Source organism: Natator depressus, chromosome 12 (genome assembly GCF_965152275.1).
Source record: "Natator depressus isolate rNatDep1 chromosome 12, rNatDep2.hap1, whole genome shotgun sequence".
Taxonomy (NCBI): Eukaryota; Metazoa; Chordata; order Testudines; family Cheloniidae; genus Natator; species Natator depressus.
Genome location: NC_134245.1, coordinates 34,092,161 through 34,112,598, shown reverse-complemented (window position 1 = coordinate 34,112,598; position 20,438 = coordinate 34,092,161). Strand labels below are relative to the sequence as shown.

At 41.4% G+C, this 20,438-nt stretch overlaps 1 protein-coding gene across 1 annotated transcript in view; it reads right to left on the bottom strand.

Annotated features, from left to right (window-relative positions):
- The window catches only part of CDH13 (cadherin 13), a 758,666-nt gene that overhangs the window by 457,818 nt on the left and 280,410 nt on the right, over positions 1-20,438 (bottom strand). Inside the window, exon 4 of the mRNA XM_074968836.1 lies at positions 7,224-7,343. Within this exon, the coding sequence (XP_074824937.1) occupies positions 7,224-7,343 (120 nt within the window). The remainder of the gene's footprint in view (positions 1-7,223; positions 7,344-20,438) is intronic.

Below are 20,438 nucleotides of genomic sequence, written 5' to 3'. Positions count from 1 at the left end.
ATGAAAGCAAAACATTGTCATTCTGATCACTGATTGTCACATAGGGAAGGACTTGGGTGTTTTGTTTTCTGATTTGCCCTTGTGGTTCTGTATTATGGGAGCATCCTTGGTTCTCGATTCCTTTTATTCATATACCGTATCATCAGCAGGAAGGCTACACTCTCATCAGTCACAGTGGACAGTCAAGTCAGCCGCAACCCTGCTAAATTAAAAAAAACATTAGGTTGCTAATGAGAGTTTGAATCAAGGGGCGATCCTGAATTTTATTGGCACACAGATCTGAGATATGGGCAGGGCTACAAGAGAGGAAGGAGTTTACAAAAATCCAGAGTGACTGCGAATGAAGAAGCGGAAACGTCTAAAAAATGACAGTGGCCTTTTATTTTTCAGACCGTTTTCAATATCTCTTTTGTTACATCCTCAGTGTGTTATATGGGACAACAGCATTTTTAGGAGGATTGGGCTTTTTTGGGTGACTAGCATCTTTTCCTTATGAAGAAAATACTACAATATTTCTATAGCAGATGACAACACAGTAACATCAGCATTGTAAACTGTAGATGAGAGTATTATTAATAAGAGCCTGCATACTATTCCTTGATCAACTTCATAATACAACATACGGTGCTTCTATACTCACCTATAGTTAATCAGGTTCCTTTCTTTTCTTAACTGTAGGTAGAGCCACATCAGACATTAAAACAGCAGCAGTCGGAAACAACAACATGGGTAGCTCTAAGTGAACTGCCTCACCAAAAGAATGGCCTCTAACCATCTGGCAGGTGATTTGGGCAGCCCACGTCTGCCCCAAGTCACATTTGGATCACAGCCCTAGCTGCAGTCACACAAACTGTATAGTCTGTGACAAGAAGTTCTTCTTTCTTTGTTCCTTGCTTTCATAAACACCATTTGTTAACTACGCTTCTGTTTCAGGCACAAATCCTGCTAGTGACTTTCCATAGTAGGAACTGTTCTGAAAATGATTGCATAGAGTTAGAACTAATTCATTTTTTCTTCTCGGGGCCCTGCACTATAACTCGTTATAACGTTTTATCAGTTGAGTCAGCTGTGTTCATCCTTATGAGGAGCAAATTCAATAACATTTAATATTATGTTTTTATTACACCCAGACTGTACATGCTTGCTTTGAATTTTGTTGTTCTCCTTCCTTCTGAGATTTCTACCAGCAGAGACACAAATATAAGAGGGTAGGGTTACCAAAACATAGTACATATACAGCACCTATGCATTTAAATGTCCTTTCTGTATGCTATAATATACATAAATAGTGACCAATTTTGAATAAAAGATGAAACATCCCAAACTACAAATCAAAAGTAGACAACAATTGAAACCTGAAAACATCTATTTAAGTATTATTTTCTTCTTTACCTATTTTCTTTTTCTCATGCCTTGAACTTCACGTTTATGTCTGGCCAAGAAAGGAGTGTGTCTAGAAACAAGAAAGGAACAGAAATCTCACAAGAAAGCATGTTCTTGTAACATCTCCAGACCAATTCTACAGACCCAAGACATCCAGATAATTCAGAAAGATTTGGACAAGTCGCCACATCGTGGCGTGCTTGGGCACACAGTTGGCCAAATTCAGTCCAGCATTTCTGGTGGGTTTTGAGAGTAGAAAACCAGTTGCAGAAGATGGTGGCTGCAAAAGAAGTGTCCACAGCCTCCCTCTTACAACATTCTAGGACTAACCAAGGAGGACGAAGGGTCCAGTTAGCCAGTTAGGTTGTGATGACTGAGCCTACTGTAACTCTATGGGGACTAAATTAGATTTTAAAGCTATTCTCCTGTGCTGGATGAAAAAAAAAAGAGAATGTAGGTTCTCTCCTGGTTCTCATGCAGTAACAGATGCTACTGTGTCTCTCTCTCCTGGAATGTCTGAGCCTCACAGGAAGCAGAAAGAATCAGAAATCTGAGAAAACTGCTTCTTGTGAAATGCGAAGTCACCTTTTCAGAACTCATGAAGCTGCTCACAATAAGCATCTGTAGCTTAATCAGAACACCAGGCTTCCTGAGGTTTGCCCATGACTGGTAACAGGAATGTAAATTCGACTTCTCCATGATTTTCTGCCAGAACTAGTGCTCCGATGTTGACATTTTTCCAAAGAGCATAGCTAATGCAGATGTTTGAGCGAGGCATCCAAAATGGAAATAAAATCAAATGCTTTCATTGTCAGCACTGACCCTTATTGGATTTGAAAAATATGAAAGTATACAAATTTCCTTCCCCGCCACCAGTACTTTAAGAATTAGAGCCTTTTTAAAAAATGTATCCTTTATTTACAATGTTTTATTAAGTACATTCTTGCAATTCACTGCTGCTGCTCTGAAATATTTCATTCTCTTTATTTGAAACACTGCTGATATTTTCCCCTGCCTTTTCAAAGAAACATACATAATCTACTTTGTTTTCAAATCAGACTGGGGCAAAATGTTCAGACCTGGGTACTTAAATTAGACACTGTCACCCTGCAAGGAATAACTAGGCTAGCGGAAGCCAGGATGAGGCCTTCTGCTTGTGGACAGGCTACTGCTGGTAGAGATCTGCACAACACCAAGGCACCCTGAAGCTACAGGGCAGAACCCCTTATTCACCTGGGTGGTCCCCAAAATATCACAGACTTGGTGGCGCTGGAACCTTTTTAATCGTGCGGGTGCTGAAAGCCAGCCCCCTTACCCCTGTCCACAACCCCCGCTCCCAGCAGCTGGGGCCGGGAGCAGGGCTGTGTCTCCGTGAGGGGGGGACCCGGACAGGGGTAAAGGGGAAAGACTGGGGGTTGGCACGGGGCCAGGATTGGAGCCCTGGGCAAGGGGCCAGTGGCCAGGGGGCAAGGCCAGCCCCCCAAGAGCAGAGCCCTGGGTGTGGGGCCCCGGGCACAGGGCCAGCAGCAAGGAAGTGGGCCAGCAGCTGGTAGCTGGGACCTGAGTTGGCCAGGGCCGGCGGCCAAGACCCAAGCCCTGGGCTGGGGTGTGAAGGCCTGGGCTTGCGGCCAGTGGCCCCACATAAGACCTGGGTGTGCTGCAGCATCCCGCCCCCCCCACCCCGCACCCCTACTTCCTACGCCTATGCACAGACTCCAACTGAAAACCTATATTTAAGTGTTTTTCGATAAGTTCCCCAGTATTCAAAGGTGCTGAGCACTTGTGGTTCTTACCGCCTTACATGGCAGGGGCAGATGCTTAGCACTGCTGAAAATCAGGGTAATATGTATGTGCCTTGGTATGGATTTAGGTCCTAAGTTTAGGCATCCACATTAGAACTGTTATTTAGCTATAACTATAGATTCCAGTGAATTTTTGCACAGAGTTGTGAAGTAATTTATCCCATTAGCTTGAAATCGCTCATTAGTCTTGATTCAAGACACTGAGCAGTACGATCAATATTGTTTCTAACACATTTTGCTCATTCAAAACTCTCTTTAAACTCTCCTTTTCCATGATGCTGACAAAACACTTGACAACACCAAGGCTGTTGGCGTGCTGATACCACTGCTGATCATGTTAACCAATATTGTCTTATTGTTTCCTTGTACTCTCTTTCCTGTCGGTATCCATCTCTTGTCTTTGGGGCAGGGACTGTCTCTTTGTTCTAGCATAATAGGGACCAGGGCTCTTAGGTGCTACGGTAATACAAATAATCTTCTTCTTTCATATGGTGATAGTAGAGAAGATGAGAACCTGCTTGTGGTCTCCGCTGCTACATGGATAAGTACAACGAATGCCATCAAATTGGCAACTAAATGTCCTGAAAAGGCCTTCCAGTCAACAAAGTGAAAGTAATACAAATAATAATAATAAATAATAATGCTGTCAAGCTACTGGGATACTATATGGATGGACAGCTTGGCAATAGAGGTAAAAACGTTTCTATCCTAGCTCACTATTTTGAATGGTGGTATTATTTGGCAGTTGTTTGGAGACCTACATAAGGTGAGAGGGTGAATTTCAGACTAGTTTCTCATGATATGCAACTCACGACACTCTCCATGACAAACAACTAGCCTTAATGGTATTTTGGCAGAAAGGCCCGTGACTGAATGGAATAGTAAAACAAACTAAATTCTTATTCCCTAGATTTAAACCCTCCAGATGAGAAGTTAGACTCTGTGAAGGTCAGTACAATGACCTTTATGATCCAGCTCCCTTGTGCTGTGTCTGTTCCATTCATGTTGCAGTTTACCTCTCCTCTTCCTCTTTACCAAGCAGCCTGACCTCTGAGCCCCTACACATGCCCTCTCTACATTTGATTGAGTTGTGTAGTGCCTGGGACACAGGGGCACAGCACCACCGAACTTTGGCTAGGATAAAGGCTGTTGCCCAGATGGCTGTCCTGGCTCCATGGCCTATGTTATACTGTAACCTGCCAGACAATTATAACAATTGAACTTTTTAGGACTCCTTCTGTTCCTAATACAGAGCACAGGCTTCCCTGTAGATGGGGGTGGGAGGAGCAGGGGGGCAGGAGAACTGGCAAAAATTTTGAATTGCCCTGGAAAATAACATGGGCTTCAACTACCAGAAAGAAAAGTTTGCAAGTTAAACTAATTTTGGAACCTTGACGTAGATCGTGCTCCACGAGGTTTCCCTCCCTCCACTAGCTATTCTCAAACACTCTGCCGTATTTTGTGGTAACCTGGGTCAGCAAAATACGATTTGTTTTCCAACCAAGAGATTCTGCCAAGTATGATTAATGAATGAACATATGATAGAAATCAGAATATATTTAATTCAGGATTAAGACCCCCAATCTATTTTATTCAGTCATCATAAAAGGATGTTATAGGGATTAGCATATTGAGGCTGGATGTGACGCAGTAGTAGTTCATTTGCTCCTCCAGCTATTTATCTGGTAACGTTTACGTTTTACAATGATAAGTCTTGGTTATTATTTCTACTCTAGAATAATTTGTCACTAATAATAACCTTTTCCGGGGATTCAAGGGGGAAAACATCACTGGCTTTTTCAGTGCTGGAATGGAGTTGCCAGTTAAAATTACATCATAGCAATAGCAGAGATGGTTCTAACTCAACCGCTTCCAAAAGAAGAAGGGAGTCAGGATTGGAGCATGGATCCAGATCTGAATGTCAAGGCTGGGCTCTATTTCTGTAAGTGCTGAATCAAATTCTCAGAGGATTGAAATCCAGATCGGCATCTAAATTTTGTGACTTGGGAACCATCTGTTGTTAGTTGATATTGGGTTTATGAAAAGGAATAAAGGGATCTCTTTAAAATATATTATTATTATTATTATTATTTATTATTATTAGATAAAAAGGATTTTGTGGTGGAGACATCTCAAATGGCTTGCCCTCATATTTAATAGGAAGGTGACTGAATACATTTTAAAAAACCCAAACCAAACTTCTACCTACCAGATCTGTATATAAAATAACTTTCTTGTTTGTCTCAATCATTCACATCTGAGAACTCGACAGCTGCCATCTTCTCTTTGAAACAGCACTACGTTAAAGCACACTAGCGAACTTTTAGTGCACACCAGCAGGGTCTACATGGAACAATTTGTGTACTTTAGAAATCTCACATCCTTACTACACATTGCTGCACCATGTAGACATTAAGATATCAAATATTTATCGTGCCCATGTTCAAAAACCTCTTACCAAGTTATTGGTTATTTTAAACAACAAAGAAAAAGCTTAGCCATGGTGGATTTTTCACAATTAAACAAGACTTGTACTTAAAAAAATTCAAGTCTGCCCCAAAAGAAAAGAAATCTTCTGATGAGATCTGTTTAGTATCAGTGTGAGGAATAAGGGCAGGGAGGAGGATAAAATGCTGGAGGCTTCAGGGTTTTGCCACACCCATCCCAGAAAAGGAGCAGTGGAGAGGTCCTCCAAGCAGCCTAGACTGGTTGTGAGGAAGCACCCAGAGGGACCACTGGAACAGCCAATCAGGGGGCCGAGCATACAAAAGGAGCTGCAGAACAGAGCAGCAGTTAGTTGCTGCTTCGAGCTGGAGAAAAAAGGACTAGGTTACTGGTTAGAAGAGCAGCAGGACCAAAGACAGTCTGCTGGCAGGGACCAAGAGGCTTCTGGCTGGCTGCTAAGACTGAGCCAAAGACAGTTTGCTAGCAGGGACCGGGGGAGTATTGAGGGAGCTCCTGGCTGGCTGCGGGGACTGACTAAGGACTAAGCCTGGGGAGGGCTGCAGGAAGATAGTATCTCCAGGGAGGAATGCCTGGGGATATGGCCCCATACAAGGGCTGGACTACTTAAAAATCAAAGCCCAGGGAGGGCTAGAGAGACACTGACTATATACCCCAGAAGGGGTCTGTTCTGGTTAACATGAAGACAATGTGTGTGACTCAGCCGGAGGGCTGAGTCATTGAAAAAACTGCCTAAGAACCACCAAAAGGGGTCACCAGAACTGAAAGAACACAGACACACCAGACCAGAAGGGGGCGCTCACGAGAGGTGAGTGCCGACCCAGTTACAAGCCCATATTTGAGAAATGCCCATGTGCAAAATATGTCCAGGCGGTTACAACAAATGATGCCTAAATGACTCATTGTATGTTCAATTATTGTTGCTGTATGAGCAATATTGCCAAATGGATATGCAAGTTATATGTGTGCAGTTCAGAAAATCTATGCATAAGAACTGCAGGGGTGCGAGTGTGAGTGTGTGTGTGTCTACAGAGATACACAAAATAGGGTCTTGTTTTGACAGATCTATACAAATAAGCCACCAGCTACACATGGTCTTTGGGTACTGTAGATTGATTAAAGGAGTCCAAAGCCTTGTATGCATGTCAGTTTTTGGGTGCTATAGCCACAATTAAAAACAAAATCAGACACCAGATATCCCATCCTATACTCCTGAGGGAATGTACTGATCTCAAATAGAACTTCATGACTTGTCATGTGGACATCAATACTGGACAAGCACATTTGTTAGGTGACTGTTACTGTGAAGTTTGTGCCGAGGTTAAAAACATACCGCTCTGATAAACTTGTTTTATCAGAACTGATCCCGTTCAAGTAAAAATCCAACACACATCAAAATCATGCTCCTCTGTCCCAAAAGGAAAGAGAGAAATCACCTCTTTCTGTCTGGCTTCCATGCTCTTTAATTTTGTCCAGCATATATCTACCACTGTGATCGATGCTACAGAAAAACCGAAGAGAAATGGATGAATTACTTAATATCGCAATTTGATGCTCTGTTTTGTCAAGACTTACCCTGCCCACGACTCTGGGGAATGGCGGTCTCTGATTTTCTGGAATTAATATTGCTGTTGCCACAATGGCCCTTTTTTGTCTTAGAATTCCAAGACTGCCATCTTCAATCTTAAAGATTTCCTAAAAAAAAAAAAAAAAAAAATGAGGGAAGTAATTATCCAAGACCTCCAGGACAGCATGAATTTATTATCCCCATTGCATAGATCTTAATTTCTGACTAGAAAATTCCAGGTGCCAGGACCTTGCCAATACATCCTCTCAACCCTCATTAGCAGGAAGAGTATTGTTAGTTCAAGACTTGAACCAGTTTTGTGATTAATGAAGATTATCTTTAAACTATTCAGTCTGATCTTCAGGATCATTCCATTTATGACGATCCAATAATGATTTATGCATGCACTGTTCATCTTGCATTCCTGTAGCCTAACTTTCAGCCTAAGTAGAAAAAATGGCTTAGCTTGAAAGCAACCACAGTAGCTCTATAAGTCTCCACCTCCGACTGCGCTACCTTCCCATCTGATGAACCTGTTGAATCTTAAAAACCAAATGAGATCTGGCCAGCTAAGTGCTTGGGTAGGAGACCTGCAGGTAAACAAACATACTGGTGGAAGTGGTGTTGGTTAATTCTACCAGTATCACATTTCCATCCGAGTCAGGTAGAATCAATCCTCAAAACCTGGTGCTAAGCAATTTCCATGTATTTAAGATGTTGGTTGGGGGGATCAGTTGTGAAAGTGAGGTAGGTTTTGATCATTTATGGTCATTAAAGATCTCATGACAGTTTTGCGTGATCACAGTAGCTATATCCATGGGAGAATCTAGGTAAATTTCAGCAGGGGTAATTACATTCTACATTCTCCCTCTCTTCTGGACCCAAACTGCTGTGTACGGGTGTTGTTACAATAGCTGCTGCATTATATCCCAGAGGTGGATGCATTTCAATGGTGGTTGATGCAACACCTTTGTAATTCTGTAAATGAGCTTTCTAAAAGGCACGATTTGTTTGTGTCAGGAAACAACCACGGGCTGTTCTTGCCGCTTTCTTGCTAGTGCCTCCGGCTAATAGACAGTCTGCAGTAACTGAAAACTGTTGCCTCAATTGGTTTTAGTATGAGTTTTCAAAGTGGACAATGAACAGAAAGCAGGGGAAACTCAGGCCTGCAATAGTCAATTCCAATCCTGCTGAAGTCAAAGACGAGGAAGAACTATCAAGAAAATCCGTTTTCAGCCTTCATTACTTTGAGGCCCACCCTAATAATATTTTCCCCTCCATCCCATGCACATTGCCACCTCTCTTTAGTCTTTCAATCTGCAAGACACTTGGGTCCGTGTTTTTGTTTTGTCTTTCAATTTCTCTCCCAAATGAATTTTGCCTAATAAAAATTCATGAGAAAGTTGAAGACAAAAACATTGAAAGTGTCAAAATAAAAAAAGCTGAATTCTACCGAAAGGCAAATGTACAATACAGTAAGCTTTCAAATTCACTTCTGCTGTAAATACAGGCAGGAGCTTAGGCTGCCATGTGTCTATGTGACGTGGTTGAGAAGCGTGGCAAGGAATGAACATTGATATGTCCAAAATGAAAAGGTTCCTTTACTCAGCTTAGCACAAATAGAACTACAGTGATGACGACTTTGATCCATGCTGACTCCTAGTCTCACAAACCCCTCTGAGCTCATGAAGTGCTACATTATATTGAAGAATAATCTCCCAAAATGCCTTTGCAAATGAACAAGGCAACAGAAATTGATTCCTGCCCGTAGTATGGATCCCTGTGTTCAGTTCAGTGGGAGGCATTTCCAGATGCACACCACTCAAAGGCATGATCAGCGTTCAGCAATAGCCAGGCAATATCTAGTACCAGATTTCCATATGTACTGCTGTATCACAGTGTCTTGTGTCTATTTTTGCTGCCAATACAAATTAGGACTAGCTCTATCTGGAACCCATTTCCATTAGTACTGGAAGACTTGAGTCATGAACAATTAATTCATACATTTTCCCACAATCAATCATCATTAATCTTTTTCCGGATTGTTCCCCACTTGCAAAAAGCCAAAGATTATGCAACTGGTCACTACCTCAGTCCACGTTCATTATCACAAAGTGTTGGAGGTGTCAAAGGAGGTAGGAAGACTAGAAGACCTTACCTCTGCATTATGAGCAAGATATTGGAACAATAAAGAATTCTTCCAGGGTTTTACAATGAGTCCAGTGCAGGGTGGGATGGGGCTTTGGTAGTTCAGTCAGAGATGTCTGAATACTCATATAAAGTAAATTTCATTCCTGTACAGATGACTGTGTAACACTTACATCTGATTGTTGACTTTTTAGTGGTGACTATTCTCTTTCTTGTCACCTACTGAAATTAAAGGGATGCTTGCCCCTCTGCACAGGGGTACATTTCACCCACCACGCAGATATGACTAATTAAGCTAGTAGCCTATATACGTCACTATCAAGTTCACATAAACAAAATTGGAAAAAGAAAAGGGAAGCAGAAGAATTCTGGACTGGCCGCCATTAAGACATCAACAGTTACCAATATATATATATTGCACAGTTACATTACTTCCTTTTCTAAGTAAAAGGGGAAATTATGGTATGTCAGCTAACACTGTGCAGTAGCAGTTGGCAAATGCTGACTTGTTAATGGTGACCAACACAGAAGCCAGGATTTGGGAATTCTATGCTTACACACAGCCTGACCTAATGAAGTCACAGAAAAGATTTGCATTGACTTCAGTGCATACTCAATCAGGCCTGTAGTTTGTATATGTAATCACAGTAGCTGGGTGCACCTTTTTCATTTCTTGGAGCACGGTGCAAAGATTATGAAATCATTTCAAATGGCACAAGTTATACCTTTTGATAATGTTGTAAGCTACTGTCTCAATATCACTTTAATATTATTATTGTATTACAATATTAGCATCTCTTAGAAGGCTGTGCCCCCCCCCCCCCAGAAAAGTTGTCTCAGCAATAGGATTTTGTCACAGAAATTATAGAAGCAAAACTCTGCCACTGATAACTGGTGAGTAGTTACCAATTAAACAATGACAGGTTTCAGAGTAACAGCCGTGTTAGTCTGTATTCGCAAAAAGAAAAGGAGTACTTGTGGCACCTTAGAGACTAACCAATTTATTTGAGCATAAGCTTTCGTGAGCTACAGCTCACTTCATCGGATGCATACTGTGGAAACTGCAGAATGATAATCTAGAAAGTGACCACTCTCTTTACAACTCATTGAGCAAAAGAGAGTGGTCACTTTGGATGGGCTATTACCAGCAGGAGAGTGAGTTTGTGTGTGGGGGGGGCGGAGGGTGAGAAAACCTGGATTTGTGCTGGAAATGGCCCAACTAGATTATCATACACATTGTAAGGAGAGTGATCACTTTAGATAAGCTATTACCAGCAGGAGAGTGGGGTGGGGGGAGGTATTGTTTCATGGTCTCTGTGTATATAATGTCTTCTGCAGTTTCCACAGTATGCATCCGATGAAGTGAGCTGTAGCTCCCTTTCTTTTTGCGAATACAGACTAACACGGCTGTTACTCTGAAACCTGTCATTGTTTAATTGGTAACTAAGGTGCCACAAGTACTCCTTTTCTTTTCAATTAAACAATGGGACTCAAGCTTTCTTCATGCTGTTTGTGCAGAATGCATGGCTAGGGTTGGGCCAGGCAGCTCTAGCAATCCAATTAAACTTAATAAAGGCAACGGAAAGATTCCCACAATATTAGTACAAAGGAGTTAATCACAGGTAGCTGTTGAAAGAGTTCAATCTCAGATCTGCCATCCTATTTAAAAGATGGGAATCTTAACTCCATTTACACTTTGCGTGGAAATTGTGTTACAATGTTTTTCTTTATGATGTTTCTCCTTTTCAGTAAACAAGGGAGTAGGTAGTGGAATGAGCATTATTTAATTTTAACTTTTTGACAGAAATATTTTGCCTCAGCACTTACAAGGATTCAGCTACTGTCTCCCTAGACAACGGAGAATCGGGCTGGCATCCAACTCTCACTTGACTATCTGACTCACCACTTCACCACAGGCTTTGCATCAGGCCTTTCACTTTACTGAGTGCCATTTTTAGATACAATACCAGTAATTTAATTTAATTTCCTAGTCACATTACACAAGCATCAAGCCCGGACGAGGTTCATATTTCTAATATTTAGGCGTGTGCTAAAAAAAAAAAAAGACTAATCCAAATAACTGCAATGACCTTGAGTTGATAGAGGTCAAGTCTACGTAATCTACGATGTTACACAGGTTCAGACTTGCCTAGTTCCCTTGAGAATTCTCAATTCAGCTTCCTCACCACCACCAGCCTGTGGTACGAGTCTCTTTGAGGACTTAATACCTCTTGAAAATTTGAATAAATAGCCAAGCCACTTTCTACTAACAGGCACCATTACTCTTGGCAGAGAAAACTTCATTAGAACTTGTCAGGGGAATAAGTTAGATGTCCGAACACTCATCAATTTGTCACAATAAGGGTTGGAAATATCACTGGAGTGGCAATCTGTAACCCATTATAGGTGACCAGGAAAGCAGTTGTGTTTCTTGTCATTTAGTTGTTTTTTATAAATTAGGTTTGATGGTGTAAGACGGGGTCAATAGCAGTTTCCATCACAAAAAAACAAACAGAGTTCATTTACTTTTTAATGCAAGCAACCTGACCCCCTCCCGGAAATTGCAATTTAATATGGCATTCTCTTTCACTCCCACTGTTGTGTAACATGGCTGTGTGATGTAAAAGAGCAGCTGGAGGTGGCTGCATATCAGTGTTGGGAGATATAGTCTTCTCTATATCTATCCCTTATCTACTGTATTTCAGAGAGGGTGTTTGATTTATTTAATGTGTGTTAATGTGCTGTAAGTGCAGATTATTATAATAATCATCACTACCTGGTGGTTACCATCAACAGTATTGAAAGTAAATTTTCTAAATGTTTGCCAAAGCATCAAAACACTGGCATTTATTATTAATACTCTGGAAAGACCCAACTGTATTCATGAGCTCTTCAAAAGTAAGTTTAAGAACAGCTGTTTAAATAAATCATTAGATCAATTAATAAAATTAAGAATTTTAGAGGCCAGTGATACACAGACACCTACTTATAAATAGTCTCTCTCTTCATTCCCTGTAAATCCCACCATACAAATTGTATTGTATACTTTAAAAGCTTAAATCTAACTAGAATTCAGTATACTAGGGAGAATCATCTATCTTTGAACATATGAGATTCAAAGTTTCTGAAGTATGCACAATGAGGCAGCATCTGGAAATTGTTAGCGGAAAAGTGGATTTAATTGCGTGGGTGTTTTTTACTATTATAATTGTTACATACATAGACAGACAGATCTTCAGATTACACAAGTTGATCGATTCATTGACTTCTCACCAATTCATGACATCTCTAACTGCAGATTTACTAACTGTTTATTTAATGAGGGGCTATCATTTTTTTTATGGGGTATTGGATTTTTTAGCCTTTTGACGGTAACATACATTTTGTTTTACATTATTACAATTCTATATTTTAGTACCCTTGTAAATAATTATTATTTTATAAATGCATTAAAAATAGCCAAAAGTACATCTTCCTATTTTTAAGCTGTATATATGAATACCCAAGACTATTCCAGAGAAAACCATTTCATTTCTGCATTGTAGAATTATTTGCTCTATAATTATCTTGGACTTATGCATTGTGAGGCATGATGTAAAAAAATCCTCTGTCTACATTCAAGTGTAACTTTAATGTATCTGAAAGCTCACCTTATTCTATGTCAGCAAAAAGTATTTCTAAGTCAAAGCTGATAATGACTGAATGCCATTAGCTTTCTCTTTCCGCACTCATTAACCACGGGAGTTACTTATTCTGGGACTAATCCAGAAATGACAAAGAAATGTTACTTTAAATTAACATTCTAGACTTTTCCCATCATTATTTACTGTAGTGGGTGTATTTTCATTTGAACCATATTGAATCACCCCTCTAGCAGGAATGCTCACATTGGCTGCACACTGCTCATTAAATATAATAAGGTATCCCTTCATGGATAAACAACTAATTAGGCCCTGGCTGACTGCACATGTCAGATAACATTGCAAAATATGTGCTTTGGGAAACTACTGTTTTGACCTTATGTCTCAAGTTTCACCTGGACACATTACTAACTCGCATTACTCATCACTGTGGAAAAAAAATCTCCACTGGCATGAAGCAGACAGAAACAAGTTGCTTTTATAGCAGAAGGCAGGAGAACTCACCTCAATAGAGAGTATTGGTCTGATATCCTGGATAATACAGTGCCACTAAAGATGCCCCAAAACCTTGAGATCCTCAGTGTGTCCAACCACATTGTAAATAAACAGACTAATTTTCTTTATACTCACTGCCCTAATGCAATAAAATATAACAATGCACAGATCATGAAGGTACTGTGCCTAATACAATGGAGATTTTTCTCCCGCACAGTTTCTCTTTACCATGGTATCAAAAGATTGTGGGGTTTCTCAAACTGAAGTGTTTGGATCTGTAAGTAGCCATAGAAAATGTGCATATAGTGATTTGTTTGCCCACTTTCTTATCATCAGATGGGGCTGTTTGACTAAACTTTTTTCCTGAAACCTAAAAATTACTAATAAAGGATTATTTCTTCTCCATTGGAACTCCCTCCATGATGGTGAAAAATGACACTGAATGCATTTCAGGAGAACTCTCCTCATGCATCATCTTCTAAATCAATGTTTCTCAACCATTTTGATAGAGGGGACAGACTTTCAGCCTTTCTAAACAGTATCAGGGAGATCTCAGGTACCAGTTGTTGAGAAACACTCTTCTAAATTACTCAGTTATCTTTCTTTATATTTTCAGTTACCTATTTCAACAGAGCTGAACAGAAAATGTAAATTTGTCTTTTAGAACCATCTGCTTTTCTAAGTTTCTGCAATTATTTTTCAGACCTGTGTGTAGATTTCCCTAGGTTTGCCCAAGTCACTTCAGATATGAAGGTAGTGTCATAGTTTGGGAGATTTATAAAATCAGATCTTTAATAGGTGTATTGATGGGTAAGAGTTTAAATTATGTCATGTCTGAAATCTGAAACTGCTGATATAAGTGAGTATATATATTCTACTCCCAGCTGCCTATAATCTCAAAGGAAAATGCCAGAGGCTAAATCGGAGACAGTGGGAAGTGTAGGGAGGAGAGGGCTCATTGACTTCCTATTTCATTTTTGTGCATTTTGAAATAATGATGGTGGTTTTGAGCCAGCAGTTTGTGTTTTAGTTTTTGTAATATTCACAAGAGGCACTAATTTCAATAGTGTAGCTAGAAAGGCTGTTCCCCCCGATCCCAGCGCCCTTTCAGTCTGTTTGATATTTAAGATGGGCTGCCTTTGATGAAGTTTGGGAGAGTCACAGACATATGTAAGGAAAACATCCTACCTTCGAAGGAGATCTGAAATATTCTGAGGAAATTGTCCAGGCCACGCTTGGGAAATGTACACCAAACCCCCCATTTTCTGTTAATAATTCTTTACAAAAATCTACCCCACTGTTAAAAGAATAAAAGGCCCTTGCACAATAGAGGAGTTTTAAAATGTGTAATATCTAAATATTTCCCATTAATTTCTAAGGTCCCTTGGTGCATCGTAAGGTGCCTAAATACTTTCAGTGATTTGGCTCTAAGTGATTTGTCCAGGGTCACACAGGAAGCAATGTGTCAGAGCAAGGCATTGAACAAGGGTCTTTAAACTTGCACACCCCATCCACTGAGCCATCCTTCTTCTCTGAATACATTCTAAGGACTAAATCCTGCAGCTTCTGCTTAGCTCCAGGGAACCACTCACATTGTAAATCCCCCCATTTTCACATTGGAAAAAGAGGGTGTTGCACAGAGAACTCCTCAGGTTCTTGTACACCAGGGAGCAACCTCTTTCCATGGGAGAACGGTGGTGGTGGTGGGGGGAGACAGGTCAGGGAAGTAGCATACAGATATGTCCAATGGGTTCACAAACTGCACGGGAGTTGTAATAGCAGCCATGGGCAAGTTTCTCTGGTGTTCCATCCATGGGGAATAGGGACAATTCCCGATACAGAAAACTCTTTTCTATCTGAAAGACCATCTTACCTGGCATACTATTCTATTTCCTTTTTTCATAGCATGTGTGGTCCTGCACGGCTTGTAAAGTAGCTCTCCCTTTGCTGCAGGGAAGCTAGCATCATTTTTTATCCCTGATCCCTAACACATTGGATAGGTATGTGCTTTATTGCTCATCCACCATGGAACTCATTCCATTATGACTATGATGCGCAAAAGCAATTACGCGGTATCCTAAAGCAAAAATACTGTATGTAAAAATCATGTATATAGCTTAATGGATCTAGTGTGTGCAGCCCCAATCACATGTCTCTGTCACACAGGTCCCCAGCAGTGCAAGTACCCTCTTTTCCCTCCATCCCCCAAAAGGCTCAACATCCCTCTTTCCCCAAACATGCCTGCCTTCCCCCCCCAACAAATCTTCAGTTTTTCCTCTCACTCCCCACGAGCCTCTCAACCTTCCCTTCCCTTTCCCTCCAACCCCTGAGCTCTTCACAAACATCCTTAGGTCTCACCATTGTCCCCTCAAATACCCCCATCCTCCTTGCCATCCTTCCCCAAACTCTGCACCTCTCCTTACCCTCTCCCCATAAACACTGCCTCTACTCCTTCAGCTGAATCTCCCTCTTCCCACCCCCTTCTTCTTTTTCATGTGAAAGCACCACAATCCTCCCACCCTTAATCCCAGTCTTTTCTCCCTCTTCTAATATCCTTCTGGGATAGATATGGCAATTCCCTGCAATACCTTATTGCATTAAATAATATGTATTATTGTGGGCTGGGACTGTATTTAACCACTCTTTGGGGGAGATGTGATAGATGTGAGACCTGGGAGTTCAAAAGACTACCTTGAAAAGGTGCCAGACAAGTATGGACTTTTGGGACAACACGTGTTAAATGGATTTCCTGGGGCATTCCTGGGGAGAGGTTAACGCAAATTCCTCAACCCTGGTTATGCAAAATCCCAGCCTTTTGAAGCCACGGAGGCAGTCATTGCCTGCTGATTACCTGCTACAGAAGGTCAAGATCAAAAGCCCAAATAGTGGCTGGACTGCCCATTTTTCATTCTGGTTCTGGAACTAAAATGGATGAACTTGTAACCACTGGAAAAACCCAATTGTGGTTTTGAAGGACTATAACCTAGTTTGGAGTTGGAGGAGACCTCTGTTCAGATTTGAGCATGCATATAGATTCTTTGATTGTTTTAATATGATTTCACTGGAATGCTTTTACTTTAAGAATAAACGTGCTTCCTTAGAAGGAGCCATGTGGTAACTTATCATTGCGGCAAGACACTGGTCATAGGCTTTTCAGAGAGCGAAAGCAATGGGCAAGTGCTGGCCATTAGGCAGACTAGCTTGCTGGGGATATCGCAGTGTAAGGCAGGGAGCTGTGCAGCCTTAAAACACACAGTCAGGAGTGAGTGAGCTGCAGGTCGCCACCTAAAAGAGGTGATGGCTAAGAGCTGGAGCCAAAAGAGGGTGCCCTTGGTGGACCACAGACCAGGAATGCAGATTCAGTTGCCCAGAACCTGTGACACCCCCTTCATTTTGATCCTTCAAGGTCACTGTCACTCAATATTGTTCAGCAGCCAAGGTCATGCTAAACTGATGTCCTCTGCCCCCCAAAATGCCTACTTTTCTCTGTCAATCACCTTGGCACATGCTTCCTTTGCCCATGAACATACCTTTTTGCTTTGCCTCTCCCCAGCTTCCCTATCTTCACCCTTCTTCTCTCTGTCTTCCCTTGTCACCTCCACTCCCCCAGTGCCAGTATTGGGAACCCAAAAGTTCAGAAATCCTGGTGGATTCTGACTTCATGAGCCAGGACCAAGGGAGGAACTCTTCCAGAGCAGCCTTTCTGTAAGCCAGATAGAGAAATACCAGTGGGAACTCTCCTTTGGCTTTTAGCAGATAAATAGGAGCTGTTTGCTCACATCCCTCCACCTCTAACCCCTGGTTTTCAAATTTGTTTATGAGATCCACTGGGAACTGGACTCAGCTCATCACACTGCTGCCATAAGCCACAGAATAGCCTTCATACAGATAACGACCTAGAGATCAGAGATGCGGGGCTTCATTCTGTTGTCCTGTACCTTGTGCAGTCATTCATGCCAGTGCAACAGTGTGTGTAAAACGCTACCCAGTCAGAATAGTAGCATTTCCAGTCCACTTTACACAGTGCAAGTAGCTACATAGGCAAGGCAGCAGAGGAGCAGGCTCCTTGTACCCTATTTCCAAGCTTTGAAGTATCCAATCTCCCAATTCTGTCATTTTGAATCTGGAATTTGTGTGGCCTGTTTTAAAATACAACGCTAATTCATATGCTCTTTCAATTGAAAACAGTTTGGGGCACACAGATCTGATTTCCAAGCTTCCTTCTCCCATGTAATGGCTAACTAGGTACTCTTGTGCAAAATTTGCCAGTTATCCTACACCAAAAAATGCATTGCACAAAGTGGAGAGGGAAGGTGGCTCTTTCTCGGTGCTGTAACAATGTGCTGCATTAGACTGCAGGGTGAGAATGCAGGGTAGATCTCACAGATTTGCTGTGGACTGCACAGCATGCCACAGAGACAGGAGATTTTCCAGTACTCTTTACTATATAGGAATGACGTTCTAAAGAGTTTAAGTTCCCCCTGCTATTACAGTTCTATGCTTTTCCTAAGCAGAGGCTGCCAGTACTAACAAGTGAAGTGGTGGTCTGTGATGAAGACAAAATGCCCAGTTAGAACCAGGCTGAGGCCAAATTCCTCCTTTTCCAAGCCAGATTTGAACTGGGGCCTAAAGAGCTGAAATGTTAGCGTATAAATCTGCTTCACAATTTGGTCCTTATTTCTTCTACTCAGTCCAAATTAATTAACTGGCATTATCAGCTTGATCCTAAGAGCTTAATTCAGTTGTGAGATACAAACAAGGATGAGTGTTGACAAGTACCCTGGGTACAGATTCTTACTACAGTCAGAATGATACTCAAACATGAAAATAATGGACCTGATTTTCCATTGCCTTACATCAGTTTTATACCAATGACTCAGCTGAAGGCAAAGGACTCACACTGATGTAATCATAGAAAATTAGGGTTGGAAGAGACCTCAGGAGGTCATCTAGTCCAACCCCCTGCTCAAAGGAGGACCAACCCCAACTAAATCATCCCCAGACAGGTCTTTGCCCAGCCAGGCCATAAAAACCTCTAAGGATGGATATTCCACCACCTCCCTAGGTAACCCATTCCAGTGCTTCACCACCCTCCTAGTGAAAAAGTTTTTCCTAATAACCCACTGGAACTTGAGACCATCGCTCCTCCCACACTGCAATTTGAGACCATTGCTCCTTGTTCTGTATTCTGCCACCACTGAGAACAGCCTAGCTCCATCCTCTTTCAAACCCCTCTCTCCTCAGGTAGTTGAAGGCTGCTATCAAATCCCCCCTCACTCTTCTCTTCTGAGGACTAAATAACCCCAGTTCCCTCAGCCTCTCCTTATAAGTCATGTATCCCAGCCCCCTAAACATTTTCGTTGCCCTCCGCTGGACTCTCTCCAAATTGTCCACATCCTTTCTGTAATGCGGGGCCCAAAACTGGATGCAGTACTCCAGATGTGGCCTCACCAGTGCCGAATAGAGGGTAATAATCACTTCCCTCGATCTGCTGGCAATGTTCCTACTAAAGCAGCCCAATATGCCATTAGCCTTCTTGGCAACAAGGACACACTAATGGTAATGTAGACACTGGAGAATTAGGACGACTCTGTTTATAATCCATTTACTAGACTACAGATGGAAAGCTCTCAAAGAGACTATCAAAAAGAGCCATGTAACTTTTCTGAATTCAAGAGTTTTTATGTGGATCCTAATTTAGGTAAGAGATAGTGAATATTCATATGTACAAAGCCAACTCTCAAATTACTGCCATTGTTGTACCTAAGAGCACTTGATTCTATCCAAGATTACCATTAATTTATATTCAATTTTAACTTCCAAATCCAACTTTTTCTGTACTATAATAGAAGTTAGTGTTGTTTGGAGCTAGTTCCACCTATTTCGGGTCAAATCTCATCCGCTTTGGAAGAATCTTCCCATACAAACATGGAAGATGCAGATGAGAATAACCAGCTTTTTCTAGAGGATGGGATCCCAGTCAATTCTTTATTAGATGTAGAATCCAGAAGGCCCCCTTACTTGCATACTGCAAATAAAGTATAATTTAGGGTATTCATAGTGTGGATCTGACACGATCAACAATCAGGAATAAAATAATTGCCCTGCTGGAACACATCAATGAACCATGTCATCTGGCTTCATGTTCCTGACAGTGGTCATCACTGAATGTCTCAGAAGATGGAAGCCTAAATGTATGCACCTAATTGAGCTCGAGTTCCTGACTGTAGCTGAGTGATCTGTTACCATGAAACATGAGGTTTGATAGTAATTGTAATTTTAACACAACTAGCACAACATCATACACAATTCTAACTGATGTGTGAAATCTGACCCATTGTCCTTAACATGCGACAGTCATGGTTACATAAAAACATTTCTTTTCTAATTTACATGTGTTGCCTTTTAAACGAGTGTCCTTCAAGAGCAAAATAGTCACCATCTGTACAACCCTTAAGCAGACAGGCTTTGTGCAAATTAATTAAACTAGGGTAAGGTACATTGGGTTTCTGGTCAGTGGAATCATATAAGCCATGCTATTTAAAAGGAGGTGGGATTTTCAAAAGTGCTGAGCACCACATAATTCCTGCTCATTACAGTGGCTTGCTTGGAAAGGAAGGATGGACCATTGGTTAGTGCACTAAGCTGGGACTTGGGAGAGCCAAGTTCAATTCTTTGCTCCACCAAAGGTTCCTGTACGACCTAGGGCAAGTCACTAAGTCTCTCTGTGCCTCAGTTTCCCATCTGTAAAATGGGGGTTGTGGTATCACAGGGGGGTTGTAAGGATAAATATGCTAATGATTATAAGGTGCTCACATACTTTGGTTCTGGGGGGCCAAATAAGTGGTACCCTGTGAATAGATACATGCTCAGCAATTTTGAAAATAAGGCTATTTTATTTAGGGCCCAAATTAGGATTTAGGAAGTGAATTCACCCTT